The 18,216-nt window shown below is 39.4% G+C and overlaps 1 protein-coding gene across 1 annotated transcript in view; it reads left to right on the forward strand.

Annotated features, from left to right (window-relative positions):
* Positions 1–6,879: 6,879 nt before the first annotated feature.
* Positions 6,880–18,216, forward strand: part of LOC135692255 (uncharacterized) — a 36,939-nt gene continuing 25,602 nt past the window's right edge. Inside the window, exons 1-8 of the mRNA XM_065210340.2 lie at positions 6,880–7,377; positions 8,970–9,009; positions 11,450–11,667; positions 12,205–12,418; positions 13,029–13,226; positions 14,092–14,276; positions 15,499–15,766; positions 16,294–17,914. Coding sequence (XP_065066412.2) covers positions 7,315–7,377; positions 8,970–9,009; positions 11,450–11,667; positions 12,205–12,418; positions 13,029–13,226; positions 14,092–14,276; positions 15,499–15,766; positions 16,294–17,914 — 2,807 coding nt within the window. The 5' untranslated portion in view covers positions 6,880–7,314. The remainder of the gene's footprint in view (positions 7,378–8,969; positions 9,010–11,449; positions 11,668–12,204; positions 12,419–13,028; positions 13,227–14,091; positions 14,277–15,498; positions 15,767–16,293; positions 17,915–18,216) is intronic.

The raw sequence follows: 18,216 nt of genomic DNA on the forward strand, positions 1-18,216 counted from the left end.
AGTGGAGGAACATAGGCCAATTTCAAAAAATGGCGGCAGAAAGGCTTGAGGATGCACTGCATAGAGCTCCAAACAGGTATACAAGTATAACATTTGCTCTGCTTTCTTGGTGTTTTTTGCTTTACTATTGTTATTTTGATTTTCTTCGAAAGAGTAACTAGCAGGGACGTAAATTGATAAAAATTTGGGGGGGGGGGAGGGGTGAAGGGCTCAACATTCCCGACCGACAAAGGTCAATTCCAATTTTGTATGAGGGCCTAAACTTTTATAGTTTTTTACCACCAAAACCTTATAAATTGTCTATGGGAGTTTACTGTGTTTTTTGTTCGTGTTGTGTATTGTTTGTGATTATTTTGAAATAATAATTCCTCCTCTTCCGCAACCCTTTTAATTGTTGATAATTTGATTTAACGATTTCATGTAAATATCTTTGTTCGTCATAAAGTTATTGAGTGATTTGATTTGTCACAAAAGCAAATGATTTGTTGCAAACTTGGACAGTGACTTAATCTTGTTCCTAAAATGAGTGGTGGATGGCAAAGATAAAGATTGGCCATCCAAGTATAACTTGTGCACCAGGGACGTCACTTCACTAATTTTTTGGGGGGGTGTAAACACTATTGCCCTGCAAAATTTTCCCTGTAAAACAAGTATAGATGTACTGTACTTATGCATATATTACATAAGTACATATATTATTTTCAAAAAGCAACACAAACCAACAATCGCAATAAAAAAGTCAATAATTAGTCTACTTTCACACTAATTTACTTAATTGAAATTCTTCTCATTTTTTTTCATGCCATACTTTTAATACTTTATCAAGTGGGATAGTGTCTGTTAGGTCTTTCTCACAAGCAAGTAGAATGAGATCATTCAATCGTTCATCTTTCATCCTTGATCGCAGCAAATTTTTAACAATCTTAAGTTTGCTAAAGGTTCGCTCGTCTTTAGCCACAGACACAGGTGCTGTAAGAAGAAGGTTGTAGCATTTGTAAACCGTTGGGAAAAGTCGTCTGTTTTCATATGAAAATTTGGCAGCCTCTTTGACGGAAGTTGGCTGGATCTGTTGCTGTTCAATCATTGACTTAAAAACATCTAGCTCACATAATATAACCCCTGCTTCAATATGAAAGCCTGGTGGGAAAAGCTTTTAAAGATCGTGGACTGTTTCTGGGTTTATCGTTTTGAGTGGTGGCTGCAACGCCATTGCCAATGGCTCAATTTTTTTTAAGCATGCCTTGATATTTTCACCATACTCTGCTATCAGAGAATCGAGAACAACACACATTTCTGTTCTGTAGAAGGAATCAAATTTAAATTCCGCTGATGTTTCTGGACCGTTGTCAATCTTTCTTGGCTGCAACCTGAGTTGATATTTCCACTAAACTCAGCCGCTGAATCTATTCCATGCTGTTTAGCGCACTCGTTTAGAGCATCCAACTCTTCATCCATAGCCTTGTTATCAATGCGAATCTTCTTAAGATTTTCTACTGTTGCTTCAATTAACTTCATCGCATCTAGGATGTTAAGCTCTTCTGCTTGGAGTTGCATCGTCAAAATCTTTGTTTTCTTCATAATTAATCTCATGAAAATAAATGCAAAAAGAAAGTCAAGTCACTTTTACCCTTCATTTCTGTGCTGTTGTCACTGACAACTTTTTCAATTGCTTTGAGTATGCTTTGTAAACTTCGCCACACTGCTTCTATCGACTCTGAAGAGTAGACCCATATCGTTTTAGACATGTTGCGGAGTTTCAAGGAGTACTCATCAACTTCTTGAACTTCTTTATTGTAAATTTTGTTTCGTTTGGAGCTGGCACTGAAGAAAACATATATATCTTGAAGATTATCGTATATCAACGTAATTATGGCACTTTGTTTTGCACAATGCTCTTTGAAAGTATTAGATCGATGCCCTTGACATGGAATGTACGGGACTGGTCTTTCAAGAATATCTTGTAGAACCCTCTGTGCCCCTGCAATTCTCCCAGACATATTATTTACGAAATCGTATGTTTGGAAGCAGAGATAATTCACATTAATTTCATTTGCTTCCAGACACTTGAGAATACATTCTGCTGTCTTATCTCCATGTTTGTCATTGCACTCTTTCATTTCCACGACTCTCTCGCGCACAATTCCATTTTCACCAATATATCTTGCAGTCACAACCATTTGATCCTTATTGCTAACATCGGGTGTTGTATCGGCCGAAACCGACAACATTTTAGCACACTCAATGTCATATTTTATTCTTTCTCTAACATTCTTCCCCCAGATCTCTAAAAGTTCATTTTGTGAACTAGAATCATGTATTTCGTACTGAAAGGCTTCAATCGTTTGCTATCAAGCCATTCTTTCATCTGTAGACAGTGCCTGGACAGAAGATTCACAAACTGGACAAAATTGCCGTTCTGGTCTCCTGCGGAGCCTCTGAAAGCAATTCCTTGCCTTGCCAATGTTCTAGCAATATCAAACAAAATGTTCATTATCGATTTGCATTTTTTTTCGTCAGCCTTCTCCTGAATGATGAAGTCCTTCAGATGCCTATTCATTTGAATGTCAATATGTCCTTGTTCGACTGAAAACCTAGCAAAATCAGCCAATGCTGCTTGGTGTGCTTCAGAAGAAAAATGCTGAGCAAGCTTGCCACTTTTCATCTTATGCCATGATGCGATACCGTTTATCCAAGCAGTGTCACTTTTTCTTCGCGAGGGGCACGGAAATAAGAAACTCACTTCACAATACCACAACAAATCGGAAAAACTAACATATGTTTTGGATTTGATAAGAAAGTAAAATGAATTAAGATATTTTGTGAAACTTGATTTCTAATCTCTTTTGCCCTGCGAGAACTACTAATTCCTTCTGCTTTGTCCTGCAAAATGCTGTTTTTCAGGATTGGGGGGGGTGAAACACCCCCCCCAAACCCCCCCCAATAGTTACATTCCTGTTGTGCACTCCAAAGATCTCGTCAAAAACTGCCATGAAATCCAAAGTGGTGATATAATTTGTAGTAATTTTAAATAAAATCTGAGTTGAAGCCATTTTGCCAAAGATAAAAGACTGCAGAATAGAAATGATTCCCTAGAGTAGTTGTGACCTAGTGGATAGAAGAAAAGAAAACATTTTTGCACAGATTTAAAAATTTCTCCTATTTGTTAAGTCTGCACACAGGCTATTATAGTTGAACCTGCTGCATATAGATAGAAATGTGATTGTATGAATACTAAGGGTCAAAGACAATGAGATTGAAACAAAGAAATGAAAATTGCTCCAAACCGACAGAGAGTTTTAAATCTGGCCTTGCAAACTGTTTGAATCACAGGGTTGTAAACAATTTTGAAAAATGGATGGTTACACTTAACAAGCAGTCTCCAGTATGAAATATAATTTTTTTTTCTTTGAATGTCACACTTCTTTTTTGACAAATTCCCATAATTGAACATCATGAAGAGAAGTATCTTTTCCCCGCAACTTTATCACCACAAGTTCAGTAATTTTTCTTGTATACAATGTCACTAATTTTAGAATGCTAATGCAACATCAAAGTCATCTTTCCTTTAATAAATGATTGATAATGACTGAAACTAGTTCTGGACACTTGGCGAATCAAGGGGAGGGGTAAAGCCTTGTTCTTTAAACAATGACATTGTCATCTCTACTTCTTCAAATATACACCTTTTTTCTATTGTTTAAAGAAAGGCCTATTTTCTTTTCAACATTTGGGGGCAACTTTACCCCTTTATCCCTGTTGTCTTCATATGAGAATGTATGCTGCCAACTTAATCCATGTTTTAAGAAAAATCATTTTGTGACAAAGATTTTTGGCAGGAAAATATCTTTTTTTGAGAAAAATGACGAAGCACAAAAATGTTTAACAAACAACCCATTAGACAATATTTGGTGCCATGACAATTGCCACCATGACAGTTTATTGAATTTTATGATCAAGATTCTGTGTGAACACCAGTACTGTCTACCACAAAAACAAACAAATCTCTAACAAAAACCTTGGCGTGAAGAAATTGGAAGATCCCTCTCCACTAGATTACTCCGGGAAAAGGATCACAGAATGCACTCTGGTTTAAAAAAGGCATTTTGTTAGGTTCATTGTAATTTCTTTCAAGCCTTTTTGGGACAACTTTACCTCATAACCAGTATTGCCTTCATATTAGCAAAACTGGGGCAATTTTCCCCTTTTGCCTTCATATGAAAGAATTTGTCTTATTTTATTGTTTTAGGCAAGGGGGTGCTTCTTTAATGTGTGTAGGCAAATCTATATTCAAGTATGATGAAAATCTTTATATTTCCCATGGGAAACACATGATTGAAACCTTTGAAAGCCAAACAATTTTTAGCTATGATCAAATGTGTTAAGATAATATGCCAACCATTTGCTGGTTGTCCGCTTTCCTAAAATGGGAACTTGTTCTTATGCACACCAGTATTTATAAGACATTGGTTTTGTCTTTTGGCATAGTCATTTTTGTATTAAAATCATATCAACAAAGCTCAAGGTTATGTTGCTCAAAGGGGGCTGTCCAGGTCTCATTTGCCGACAAAGTGGTTGGGCCATACTTTATTTGAACAATTTTTTTGCGGTACAGAATTTGAAAATGGCTTTGAAAAAAGCAAACATTTTACAACATTACAACAAAACTGCCCCTCAAAGAGAACAGCCTCCTCGATCTTGTAGGTCTAGAAACACTGTTAAAACAAGTGATTCTGCCATTGGTCAACATCTTTTAGACAACCCAGATTGTACAAAACTCTATAATGACGACATGTTTCGGATAATTGGCAGAGCCCAGTCGTCCTTCCATCTAGCAGTTTTGGAGTCAATCTACATAAAAACGAAAAAGCCGCCATTGTGTAGACAAAAGGAGTTCGTTTTCTCTCTTGGACTCCATTGGTAATTTTTCTTTAGGCTCGCGGCACTGATTGGTCAACTATACCGGTCTTGTGCTTGCGTTTTTCTGATTGGCCTATTTCGATCCACAACTGGGTATATATTTTTCAAACGTGTTTTTTCGGAACCTATTCTGACGTTTTATGCTCTGAGGAGTGTCAGACGAAAAAGCTTTAAGTATGTTGTAAAATGTTTGCTTTTTTCAAAGCCATTTTCATACTTTATTTGTTGACACTTTTGAAAATTAGCTGATGAAACACCCCAATTGGTAAATAACTCCACGATTTTGAAATTAATTTTTTTGAAGGTTTGTCTCAATAGCTCAGGCTCTGTCCCCTCATGCCCCCATAGCTCAGGCTTTGTCCCCTCATGCCCCCATAGCTCAGGTTCTGTCCCTGTATGCCCCCATAGCTTATCCTCTGTCCCCTCATGCCCCCATAGCTCATCCTCTGTCTCCTCATGCCCTCATAGCTCAGGCTTTGTCCCCTCATGCCCCCATAGCTCATCCTCTGTACCCTCATGCCCTCATAGCTCAGGCTTTGTCCCCTCATGCCCCCATAGCTCAGGCTCTGTCCCCTCATGCCCCCATAGCTCAGGCTTTGTCCCCTCATGCCCCCATAGCTTATCCTTTGTCCCCTCATGCCCCCATAGCTCATCCTCTGTCTCCTCATGCCCTCATAGCTCAGGCTTTGTCCCCTCATGCCCTCATAGCACAGGCTTTGTCCCCTCATGCCCCCATAGCTCAGGCTTTGTCCCCTCATGCCCCCATAGTTCAGGATCTGTCCCTTCATGCCCCCATAGCTCATCCTCTGTCCCCTCATGCCCCCATAGCTCATCCTCTGTCTCTTCATGGCCCCATAGCTCAGGCTTTGTCCCCTCATGCCCCCATAGCTCAGGCTTTGTCCCCTCATGCCCCCATAGCTCAGGCTTTGTCTCCTCATGCCCTCATAGCCCAGGCTTTGTCCTCTCATGCCCCCATAGCTCATCCTCTGTCCCTTCATGCCCTCATAGCTCAGGCTTTGTCCCCTCATGCCCCCATAGCTCAGGCTTTGTCCCCTCATGCCCCCATAGCTCATCCTCTGTCCCCTCATGCCCCCATAGCTCAGGATCTGTCCCTTCATGCCCCCATAGCTCATCCTCTGTCCGCTCATGCCCCCATAGCTCAGGATCTGTCTCTTCATGGCCCCATAGCTCAGGCTTTGTCCCCTCATGCCCCCCTAGCTCAGACTTTGTCCCCTCATGCCCCCATAGCTCAGGTTCTGAGTACATCCAATATGATACTAAAATCTTGTTTGCCTCGACTCCTCTTGCAAACAAGTCATTCTGTACCTGCTTACCTTTAATTGAAGCAACTGCTCGATTTGAAAATATATTAGGTACAGGGTAGAAAACTTTGCTATATCTGTTTACCCAATCGGATAAGGTTTTTTACTTAAGTTGTGGTGAAGTCAATAAATAAACATCAATAGGTTTTCCTAAATTTTGCGTCGGTTTTTTCCGAATGGTTTTTTCAGTATTGCAGCTTGACTGGAAGCAAAGCATTGGCATGGGTTGGCGCAAGTAAGGGACAACCAGTGATGAAAAGGTTAATAAAAAGTGTCTATGAAAAAGATCTAGCCTTCAATAATCCATGCAAAGCCATGAAATGTCTGTATGCATACCTCATTTTAGATTACTTTCAAAAAGGGGTGTTTTCGAAATCACAAATGGCGTAGTCACAAAATTTCTGACCTAGCAGAAGTCCTCGAGTAGGCCCCAAGGGGTTTATTTCACGAAATATTTTTTGGGTTAGGTGCTCGTTCGAAAGTGGAAGCCTATTTAGCAGCAGCCAAAAATATTACCGGGGTGAATTTTCTTCCACTGTTTGAGAGTGGTCAGTAAGCTTAAAAGTTCTGATATATTTCGAAAACCTATTGCTGTCGAGGCGATACATCAGCCCATCGGGGCCTATTCGAAAAAGGGAGCTTCACTTCAGCAAGCCGGGCTCTACTGAAGCGAGGCCACTGTTTTAGAATTTTTAAAATCGAGTTTCATGGTAGCGACGGATTTGATGTTTATGTTGCATAATGTTTAAAAGAAGTTTTAACAAAATCAGATAGTGAGTATTCAACCAGCAGCTGGTGGCTGGATCACACTTGAGACCGCTTTACAAATATCTTCTGTATGCGAGTGCGCAAGAGCTGGCCCTCAACCGCACTGTCAATGTGCCGAATGAACGATTTAGATGCATCTATTCCGCCACCTGATCAGAAGTGAATGTCATATTATCTAAGACTCCATCGAATATTCTGTTGTGAAAATCTGTGACAAATTTGCTTCACACGAGAAGAGAAGGTCGTATCGGAAATTCTAAACGGCATTTCTTATGGTAAACGAGATTGCTATGAGACTCGAAGAGCAATGATGTTCTTAGCACAAACAATTGACAAAGCTTTCGCTGCTTTTATTATTTGCACAACTTTGGTAAGAATTTGCAACTTATTTTCTCATTCCCTGATTGCGTCACGTCATTATCTTTTGATACTTTTTCTTAGTTTTGTAGATACAAAGATATAGAAATCTCTCTAGATCAATAGGTATAACGGTCATGAAATCGGTCACTCGTTCGACACCGTTTTCTTTGGAGTTTTAGAAAGTCTTCAAATCTTGTGCCTTGCTGCAAATCTCCGTTGGTAAGACGGAATACAAAGACCAACAACATGTGTACAATTATGTGCAAATAAACTTTTTTTTGATGGATAAATTCTCTAGGAATATGCAATGTTTGTATTAAGAATGATCGCCTGTTTTAGCAAAGCAGAGCCAAGTTTTTAAATATTTCTGACTAAAATATTTTTCTGAATATGGACGTCGAAAACAAGTATTGTAGAGCTCGTTCTCATAACAACGTCAAAAATTAAGCTGACTAGAAAAAAACATAGACAATTAAATATTAAGTGAAGTTGTTTGCTTTTGAAGTTTGTATGGAATCCTTACTTGCAACACTTATGGTATGTTGATTTTGGTGTTTCAGTGTGATCGTCCTAGCTTTTCTTTACTGGCCCTTTTTCAAATCAACGCTATATTCGAAGCCTTTGTCTCTAAAGACAAACGAGTTGATGCAACAAAATATATCATTAGTAGTCGAGAAGTTTCTTTTATTGTTCATAGCAGCATTTCACTGCTCTGCCGTCCTTGTTCGGTTTTTGCTTTGCATCAGGCAACCGGTATCTAAAGAACTTGCCTTCATCCAGCCCGCTATGTATTCACTATAATTACCGTTGTGGGGTTATACCAAGCCAATTTCAAACTCCACCTTCAGCCAGAGAAAATACCTTTATCTAAGCTCTTAACACAATTCCAATATTGATGCAGAGGGGCTCGAAATTGACTACTTAACTGGCAACAGTTCGATTTTGAATCGGCCAATTTCGATCAACAACTGGGTATATATTTTCCATCTTGTTTTTTCGGAACCTAATTCTGACGTTTTATACTCTGAGGAGTGTCAGACGAAAAAGCTTTAAGTTTGCTGTACAATGTTTGTTTATTTCAAAGCCATTTCAAATTTCGTACCGCCAACATATTGTTCACAGGTAGGCGGCTACCCCTAAAACTATGTTTTTCTGTTTTTCCTAGAGCGGTTCATTTGGTATTCCTCTCTTAACTATAAACTACTTTTTATAAATGTCTCAACTCATTGATTTTACGGCTCGCAATTTTGAAATACAGTCAAATCCACTATTTCTTACACGATTTTTCTCAAGCAGTTCTTAAACTATTCAAATAGTGATTTCCCGCTAAGTTGGTATGAGATTTTATCTGTAAATTGTTTTATTTCCTTAGAGTTTGTGAGGTGAATTTTAACTGAGTTATCATTTCATCAAACGTATTTGTACTTGCTTTTTATATAACGTCTGTAAGCCTCTCTACAGCTCGTCACTGCTATTTAAACATTGCTCAAGATGGCACCGTAAACTAACTTCGCAATATGGATTCTATATCACCAAGCCCTGGCCTAACATTAACTCGCTTATATCTATATATTTATTTTGTGACTTTGCTTTTCTTTACAGGCTTATTTCACTGTTGATGGGGCTTGTCCAGCCGCAGAAGGTAATCACCATTTCAGATTCCAATTTTACTTGCTTTTCGTGAAGGGTAAACCTTAAATGTTTTCAAAGCGCTAAGAAAATCAAATGGATCAAACATATTTTGCATCAAGATATTTTGCATCTTTTTTGTAAGAACCTTTTAATGCTGGCACATTTCATTTGATCATGTTTGTCTATTGTTGCTAACAAAGTGCAATCTTATCTTGTATGTCTCATTTTTCTAGTACAATCTGGACCAATTCTGCAAGAAATTAACAATCACGCTGCATTTTAGTCTGCATAAAAATGATATCCAAACTTGCATTCAACCCTTTGAATTGGTTAAAATTTTGTCTAAACCTGATTGAGAAGATTTTTTGTGCGTCTATTTTCAGCTACAGTTTAGCAAAAATCCTGTAGGATTGTTTAGAAAAACGGGGCTCTCTTTAGCAATGGCAACCTTGATTTGTTTATCCTAGTTGACTGGAGTTACGCGTTTATTTGAAGCTATAGTCTCTCGTAAGAAAAGGCTTTTTATGGTTCTTTAGATATTCTAAAACCCCGTTTACACTGTCCCGTGCAAGGTTGGAACCGTGGCAAAACTGTCGCGGTTCGTCCTTCCGTTTACACTAGCACTGTGGAACCGTGACGATTTCGCTCTGCTATCCGGAACAGTTTTGACCCTGCTTTGAAAGCGAACGAATTTTGTACCGTCACGGTTCCGTTTTTGAATCGCAAGAAGCATGCTTTGAAATAAGTATTGTACCAGGTGCTCTAAGAGACCGACGATAAAGGTCGGGCTCCACGATGTATAATAAGCGACCTAGTGTTTTTTAGATATTCCTTAGTGAGGTTCGTGTTCCCACGTGATATCTAGGGCTTTCCTGAGAAAAAGCACCACGTTCTGGGTATATTTTGGCGAAAGTCACAAAAAGCATAATGAGATGGTAGAATTGTCAAATCAAAAATATGCAAAATGAATATTCACTTTAAAAGTAAAACTGTTGACATTTCGTGCCGTAAGAATAAGACTTTTTGGTTTTTAAAGTAAATGGACTAAAGTGTTTTGAAGGAAGATGATAAACTTAATTCACCAAGCTCAAGACAGAACATATACAACGACCTGTGATTGGGGTCATAGCTGATTCGAAATCAATGCATTATTAAAGAGAGATTGAGACCTGGCTGGTGCCTCAATTTACCGAAGACGTATTAAAATATACTTCTAGGCAACCTCTGCTACCAGGGTGCTTATTGCTCAGCAACAATGTGGTGAGGTTCCTCTCTAAATCGCCTCTTATTAAAAGGTACCTGCAAGTTAATGAGTTGGCTAAAATCAACAGGTTGCCTCTCAATAAATAAGTTATGTTCTTTCAAGTTTCTATGTTTGTGGAAATGTCATATTCTGCATTCATATTATGTATTGGTTTTTGCGTATGAAAATTGCCACGGTTACAAATAGATGCAGATGCTTGTAAGGATACGGTATTTGCCACTGTTTAGAATTCTGTTTGATGCATCCGAGATTGTCGATTCCTAAGAGGAGAATGGAATTTGAGATTGACAATGACTTTTAAAGAAACGAACATTTTGAATCATACTTAAGCCTTTCGTCTGACAGTCTTGAGATAATTGTTTTCTGTCACAAGGGGAATCCGAGTCACAAATCAGTCAAAAGTTGATTTTTGAAGTGAATCTGTTTAGATAATATTTTTCCTGAGTGATAATAAATGACTCTAAAATAGTAGTAGAAGATGTTAGAATATTTTGACGAGTTTTCATAGCTAGCTTGAAGGTTAAAAGAAAGGGTAATGCAAATCTAAGATAGCTGTCCGCCATAAGATTGTCGGTAGGCCAACATTTTCGGTAGGCCAACATTGTCGGTAGGCCAGATTCGGGTGCCACAATGACTATTGATTTTCCCACGATGACCTCGGCAGTATCAACTAACTGTTATTAGCCTCAGTTTGGACCTATTCTTATCTCCTTCTCCTTTTGCCTATCTCTTCTTTTTCTTCCACTTCTTCCTCTTCTTCGCCTCTTTCATTCCCTCTTCTTCTTCATCCCTCTCATCCTATCTTCGTTTATTTCTGCTTGCCTTTCCCCTCTTATGTTGCCTCTTTCTTTCCTGTTCTTCTTTCTTCGTTTCCTCTTCATTATTACTCTTCTTACTGCAGCTTTGTTACCTGTTACCCGTCCTTTCTTCTTTTCACTTCCGTTGTCCTCTTGCCAATCTTCATCCTTTCCTCTATCTCCTCTTCTTTTCTTTACCACGATTAGCCCAGTAGTTTTCCATCAGCCGGAGGTCACCTAAAACAGTCGGAAGCCCTTTTGAATTCTACGTTTTCGTATTTTGACAAAACTTCAACCCCCCCCCCCTGCAATTTCCAAGCATCTTTTGCTAGATTACTGCACTTTGCAAATTTTTTTACTCAAGTTTTCGATCATACATTTTCTCGTAGATGCTCGCGCCAATTCCTGCCGGTTGACATACGAGTCATTGGCCGATGGAAACATAACAAGAAAATTAAACATATTTGCAGGCAAACTGACGGCATCCCAATGCATCGCGCATTGCGGTTGTGTGAGCAGGTCTTACGCAGGGCTGGACAGCCATGGACACTGTTTTTGTGGATCCGAACTAGGCACTAATTGTACAACTGAACCGGAATGCATGCGTGTGAGTGATCCTGACTTTTCTTCAATATTTGTTGTGGTGCTGTTGCCCTCAAAGTGTACCAGTTTCAAGCTTTTTTTTGCATGTTCGCTTTGCATTCAGGCTAGCTTGTATCAAGGTGCAGAACAAAAGTGCTTCTTCTGCTTGTTCCATTCGTTCTTCTTCTTCCTTTCTCGTCATTAAGCAAATTTGTTACTTGTCTTAATTTGTTCTTTCTTCTTCATCTATCTTCCTCTTGTTACCTGCTTCTTCCGCTCGTTCCATTCTTCCTCCTTCTTCCTTTCTCGTCATTGAGCAAATTTGTTACTTGTCTTAATTTGTTCTTTTATCTTCATCTATCCTCCTCTTGTTACCTGCTTCTTCCGTTCTTCCTTTTTCGTCATTAAGCAAATTTATTGGTTTTTTTCATGTTGTTTTTTCCCGTTACATTTTTTCCTTTTACCCGCTTCTTCATTTAGTTCATCCTTCCGCTTTTTCCCGCTTCCTTCCTCCTGTTGTGATGCTTAATTCATCCTTAAGAAACATGTTGATCATTCACAGGTATATGCTACAGCTGGAGTTCCAGCATTTCCAACTGGCACGTTCCCAACAAAGATGGAACTTTTCTCGACAGGTTCAGCAACAATAAACGGACTCAGTAATGTCATCAAATTTGCTGTGGAAGTCGATGGGAAACTCTCGTACTTCTCACCTTCCAGTGGGAAAGTTTCTTTTGTCGAAACAGGCGAGCGTAAGGCTTCAATGGAAGTAGAAGGTGCGTCAATTTCGCTAGATAAATGTTGATAATTTTTTAGCTTTGTAAAGTTTGAAAATGGGTTTGAAAAAAGCATATAAATAGGGTATAAATTTTCAATCTTGCTTTTCGGAACCTGATTCTGACGTTTTATACTCTGGGTGGTGTCAGACGAAAAAGCTTTTGGTACGTATCAATGTGTGTGTTTTTTTCAAAGCCATGTTAACGTTTTCTTTGCCTAGAAGTATTTCCATCAAGCGTGACAAGCCACCAAGGGCACAATTTTGGTTCTTCTAGGTTTTCATTTGTTCGTAAATTTTGACTCCCTGGGAATCAGACAAATACTTGATGAATTGATGATAGCTTCCAAAAATGTTTTTCTCCGGTCTTTCAATATTCTTTCTCGTCTTGCAAACATGTCTTCACTTTACATATATGATGAATTTACACATGACTCTTTTTAACAGTTCTTAAGTATAGCCAAAATTTAAAAGCAAAAGCGTGTATTGCGAGGAAAATTATACTGTAGCAGAAATAGCATATTTATTTCACATATAATCCTGTCATCTGACTTTCCGAGTATCTTACAACATAATCATTATCATTTGCAATACATTTTCTTTTTTCGCAGCCTATTGGGGTTGTCGCACCCCCGATTACACAGTAAACGTCTACTCCCCCCTGCAAGCCGCCCTGGTTTGTCCCATTGCCGTGCGCCCTTCAGAAGAGTTTTCCTGTTCTGCTGAATTTATTGAAGGCAGCGGCATACAGTCTATTCAATGGAAATTGGACGGTGCACCGAACGGAGCTGCTATTACAAATGTTGGAGGTGAGCGTTAACTTGTGTTTGTATGCATAGGTGTAGGGAGGGGGAGAGGGTCGTTGGGGTTTCAGGAGTGGAAAGGGGGCCGTGGCGGGTCGTTTTGGGAATCAATATCTGCTACTTGTTTTTGGATATATTTCTCTATGAGTTCCTCTTGTTATTTTTATTGCACTGATGAAACAAACTTATTCACTGCTGGTCAGGCCCACTGAAACCACGACAGGCCCTTGGACACCTTAGCCAAGACGTACTTCTACTTTATTGGATATTGTAAGATTATCAAAGAACTTATCAAAATTTTGCTTGTAAACAAAAGGCAAAGTGTAAAATTTGGGGATTTAAAGCTTCTTTTCCCATATAAGTACATTCATGTTTTCTTTTTTCTACACAAAAGTGGTTATCACAATCTAAACTGACAACAGAAGATTTGTTACGCCCACAGACCGGGTCTTAAATTTTTTGCCCCATATCCCTCCTTCTAAATGGGCCTCCCCCTGGCTGCAGATAAGAACATTAACGAAGAAATTCTAGCAGCTCTTCAAAACTGAAGGTTACCATTAGCGTGTAACATTAGCCTCGTATTCTAATTTCCTTAACCACTGTAAAGTATTTCAAGCCGATTAGATGAAATTCCAAACTAATTCAAAGTCATCGTGATGCTGCAGTCATAAACGCTTTATTAAAGGCTGCAAGCAAATCTCTTGCTTGAGGGAATCTCCCTTCTCTTTTGTTTCTATCAGCTATGTTTCTGTTCCCAGCTTCTGTTTCTATTATACCCCCCCCCCCATATATCTGCATCCACAACAGCATCGAATTTTTACAGACTCATGAATAATGTTTTTGCTTACGTTGAAACATCTAACTCTTGCAGAGCCCCTTGTGTATGCCACTGGTGGAAATCTTACGGTTGACCGTTTTGAGAGCTTCAATAATTCCTTTGACTATTCAAATGGTGAAACTGTTACTTTTGTGAATCTGAATTACGAGTTCACTGCCGTCGGAAGAGTACGAGCATTTGAGGCGCACTTTACGAAATTGGGGGAAGTCAGGTTTCAGGTAGGTCTTCATGCTTTCTTGATGGTCCTGTAGTGTTTACTATGAGCTAGTTAAGGAACTCTAAATATTGCCAAGCTGTTTTGCCAAGCTGTTTTGCCAAGCTGTTTTGCCAAGCTGTTTTGCCAAGCTGTTTTGCCAAGCTGTTTTGCCAAGCTGTTTGGCTAAGCTGTTTTGCCATGTCAGGCAATCTTTTAGAAGAAGAATGCACGAGTTCTTAGATACATTTGTATTGCTGTTTTTACTAATGACCTGCTAGGCCTGATTTTGAAACTTTTCGATTTGAAAGGACCATGTTATTAAAATAGTGTAATGTGGTAAATAGGCATCCTGTATTTGTTACTACTTAGACTCTTCCAAAGCAGTTACCCGATGATCAAATTAAGCGTGAAACTCAGAGTAGCAACTCAGGACCCTGTTCCATACAACAAATCGCGTGTAGGTTCCTCCAAAAGTAGTTTTTGGGACGCCGAGAAGCCGTAGTTATCCTGAGAGCAATTTTCTGGTCCTTTCTGTCGAAAACACTAAATTTCGTGATTCCAAGCCTAAAATTACAGCTCATATCCTATTCTCTACCTTAGGTCTTCAGCTTTCAGCGTGATCAGTTTAGTTGCATGTAGTCTTGGCAGCCATTGTTAACAACTGTTCTGAGAACATTATATGCCAAATCACCGCGAGGTTTCTTCATGATAACAGTGTCAAGCCGACCAATAGTATTGCATCACGATAATCGTTTTTTGGCAGTACAAAACTTGAAAATGGCTTTGAAGAAAGCAAACATTTTACAACATATTGGCTAAAGCTTTTTCGTCTGACACTCCTCAGAGCATAAACATATATTTTTCATCGTGTTCTTTTGGACCCTTATTCTGACGTTTCATGCTCTGAGGAGTGTCAGACGAAAAAGCTTTTAGCCAATATTTTATAAAATGTTTGCTTTTTTCAAACCCATTATCACGATAATCATGTGATCAGTCTCTGGCCCACCAATAGTACCGCAAAACGGTAATCATGTGATCAGTCTCCGGCCCACCAATAGTACCGCAAACGGTAATCATGTGATCAGTCTCCGGCCCACCAATAGTATTGCATCACAATAATCATGTGATCAGTCTCTGGTCCACTAATAGTATTAGATCACGACAGTCATGATCCAGCGTATTTGTACACACCCTCCCTCTAAATTATGACTCAATGCCTCCAATTAATGTTTGCGATTTTACAGATCTTCAGGCCAATGTGCGACCCATCCCAAATTGAAAAGACATATTGCCATTCCGAAAGGAAGTGTGTCGCTAGTGGCTGTGGCACCCCATCGAACCGTCTTGGTGACATTGAGTTCTATCCACCAGCATCCAAGCCAGTCTTCTGTCCTGATGTGGAACGTTTCAAGCCGGACGACAACAACACTTGTCCCCAGCCTCCTACACTCACCGTACCGCAAGCTGACTATATGTTGATGTATGAGTTCGCTGCCAATGTAACTCAAAAAGGTGAGCCGTTTTATAAAAGGTTATATATCACGCAAAGTGCAATAGCCTACCGCATATCCTATCCTGAAAAAGGATAAACTGTCTCTCCTGAAAAAGAACTAATTGTCTCTCCTGAAGAAAACCTATTCCCTCTCCTTAAGAAACATCTATTCTCTCTACTGAAGAAACATTCACTGCCTCTCTTAGGAAACATCCGCTGCCTGTCTTAGGAAACATCCGCTGCCTAACTGGACAGTGAATCTTCGGGAATTTCCACGAATTAGCTAATAGATCCTTTTTTCTTAAAACCTTCTTCTGGTATTGCCCCCCCCCCCCAACTTCTTTTATTTGGTAACTTCCTGTGACCCTTTTATAGTGACAAGTTTTGAAATGATTGAACAAGAATGTTCACGTAAATGAGTGACAAAAACATCTTGTCAAACAAACTTGTTGTTAAAACAATACATTTATGAGTATAAAGACGAATAAAACATAGAATTTTAAATGATTTCTTCCCACATATATCAAATCTTTTCAAATCTATCTAGGCAACATGGTTTTTAAAGTTCCTGATGACCAGACCTTCACTGTTTATCCTGGATTTGTTCTTGGGTGGACAACCGGCCCGAATAACAATTCTGCTGACATTGGCTTCTACTCATACGACGAAGCGTACGAGCAAATGTACCCAGAGTACCAATACAAAGAATGCTATGAAAGATTCACTGGCAGCGTGTTCTCCCGAAAGCTGCCTACAGCGAGCCTGTTCACCAAATATCATTTACTAAGAGCCCATACAATCAGCCAAGCAAACTACTTGAAGAAGATGACATTGTCAAACCTTGGCCAACCATATACAATAGGGCTTACCGTTACCGCTGCGGAGTCTTCGGTTTCAAAATCAATGGAAATAGCCGTGGAGACTGATATCACCGCTTTCACTTTGTCCGCTACCCACACTCAAATCCTGACTGATGTGGAAAACACGTTTGCTGTTTCGTCCATCAACACAGAGGTGGGTGTGTCTTACAGCTTCTTCTTTGGCGAGACCCCCTTCAACGGCACGTTTGGTCCCAAGCAAAGCACCAAAACCATAAAGAAATCATTCGCTTTGCCAGGCATTTATACCGTCATCTGCCGCGCGGAAAACAAGCTTAACTCGGTAGATAGGAATATCACAATCTACGTGTATAGCAAAATAGATCAAATAGGTTTCACAAAAGACGTTGATCCGAAATCAACTGGCGAATTTTCCATCTCCACATTTAAAATTAGCGGAGGTGGAAATGCGACTGTTACGTACCTCCTTGGGGACAATAGTGTTGCTAGGATACTGAATGTCACCTTGACGCCGTATTTTTTCGCCGAAATCGGCTACAAATATGCCACTGACGGTGACTATTTGATTAACGTCGAGGCAAAACACCCGTTAGAAACCAAGAAAATAGATCAATATGCAGCAGTTGAGAATATAGTCAACTCAGTGGTCATTGCCCCACCGGGGGTAGCTGCCACAAATGTAACCCATCCATTCAGAATCACATCACATACTGGTACAAATGTGACATTTGTTTGGGACTGGGCTGATGGAACCCCGAAAATCAATAGCTCGTTTAACCAGAAGGAATACAGCCACAAGTATACGACATATGGCAATCGCACCATAACTGTATATGCGAGCAATTTGGTAAGTAATTTCACAACTACAGTTTTTGTCGAGGTCCAGGATATAATCAAAGGATTGAACTTCTCACAGCAAGCAGGGTCGGTTTATGCAATTGCCCCAACAAACGCATCAGCTGCAACGACAGTTTGGTTTGAAATGCTACAGGGAACTGGTGTTGATATTTTCATTGACTGGGACTCAGACGACGTAACAACAAATGTCCTCTCCTCCAAAGCCTACAATCTAAACAAAGACAATCCAGGGACCAGGTTCATTGGTCGTGGTACACATAGCTACACTACAGTTAAAACTTACAATGTGACAGTGCATGCTAAGAATGCGGTGAGCGATATGTTTGTGAAAGCTATTGCAATTTATGAGACCCCGATCTCTGGCGGAACATTCACTTTTGAGCAAAAAGATCTTACGACTACATATATCGAAGTGAACGAGACTGTCTGTTTTACAATGAGACCAGATTATGGAACAAACATTCTTGTCAGGTAAATATCTCTTTCACTGTGAACAGCATAACAAAATGTTTGTGTTTTGGTAAATAGGACAGTTCTGGCTTGCTCGAATGAAGTCTCATACTTCATTCGATCACCGTATAGGTTATTTATCTCTTTGGCAGCTGTTAAATTATTAGCATATTAAGTTTTTATTGTATTTAGTTACCCTACCTTTTGAATACAGAGAAAGGACTATGATTGGAAAACTGATGCTTCATTTAGAGCATTGTTGTATGTTTGCGATAAATGTATCTCTGCCAAATTGTTATTCATTCTGCTGATAAAAAGACAAA

Source organism: Rhopilema esculentum, chromosome 13 (assembly GCF_057945365.1).
Source record: "Rhopilema esculentum isolate cy_ngs chromosome 13, ASM5794536v1, whole genome shotgun sequence".
Lineage (NCBI taxonomy): Eukaryota > Metazoa > Cnidaria > Scyphozoa > Rhizostomeae > Rhizostomatidae > Rhopilema > Rhopilema esculentum.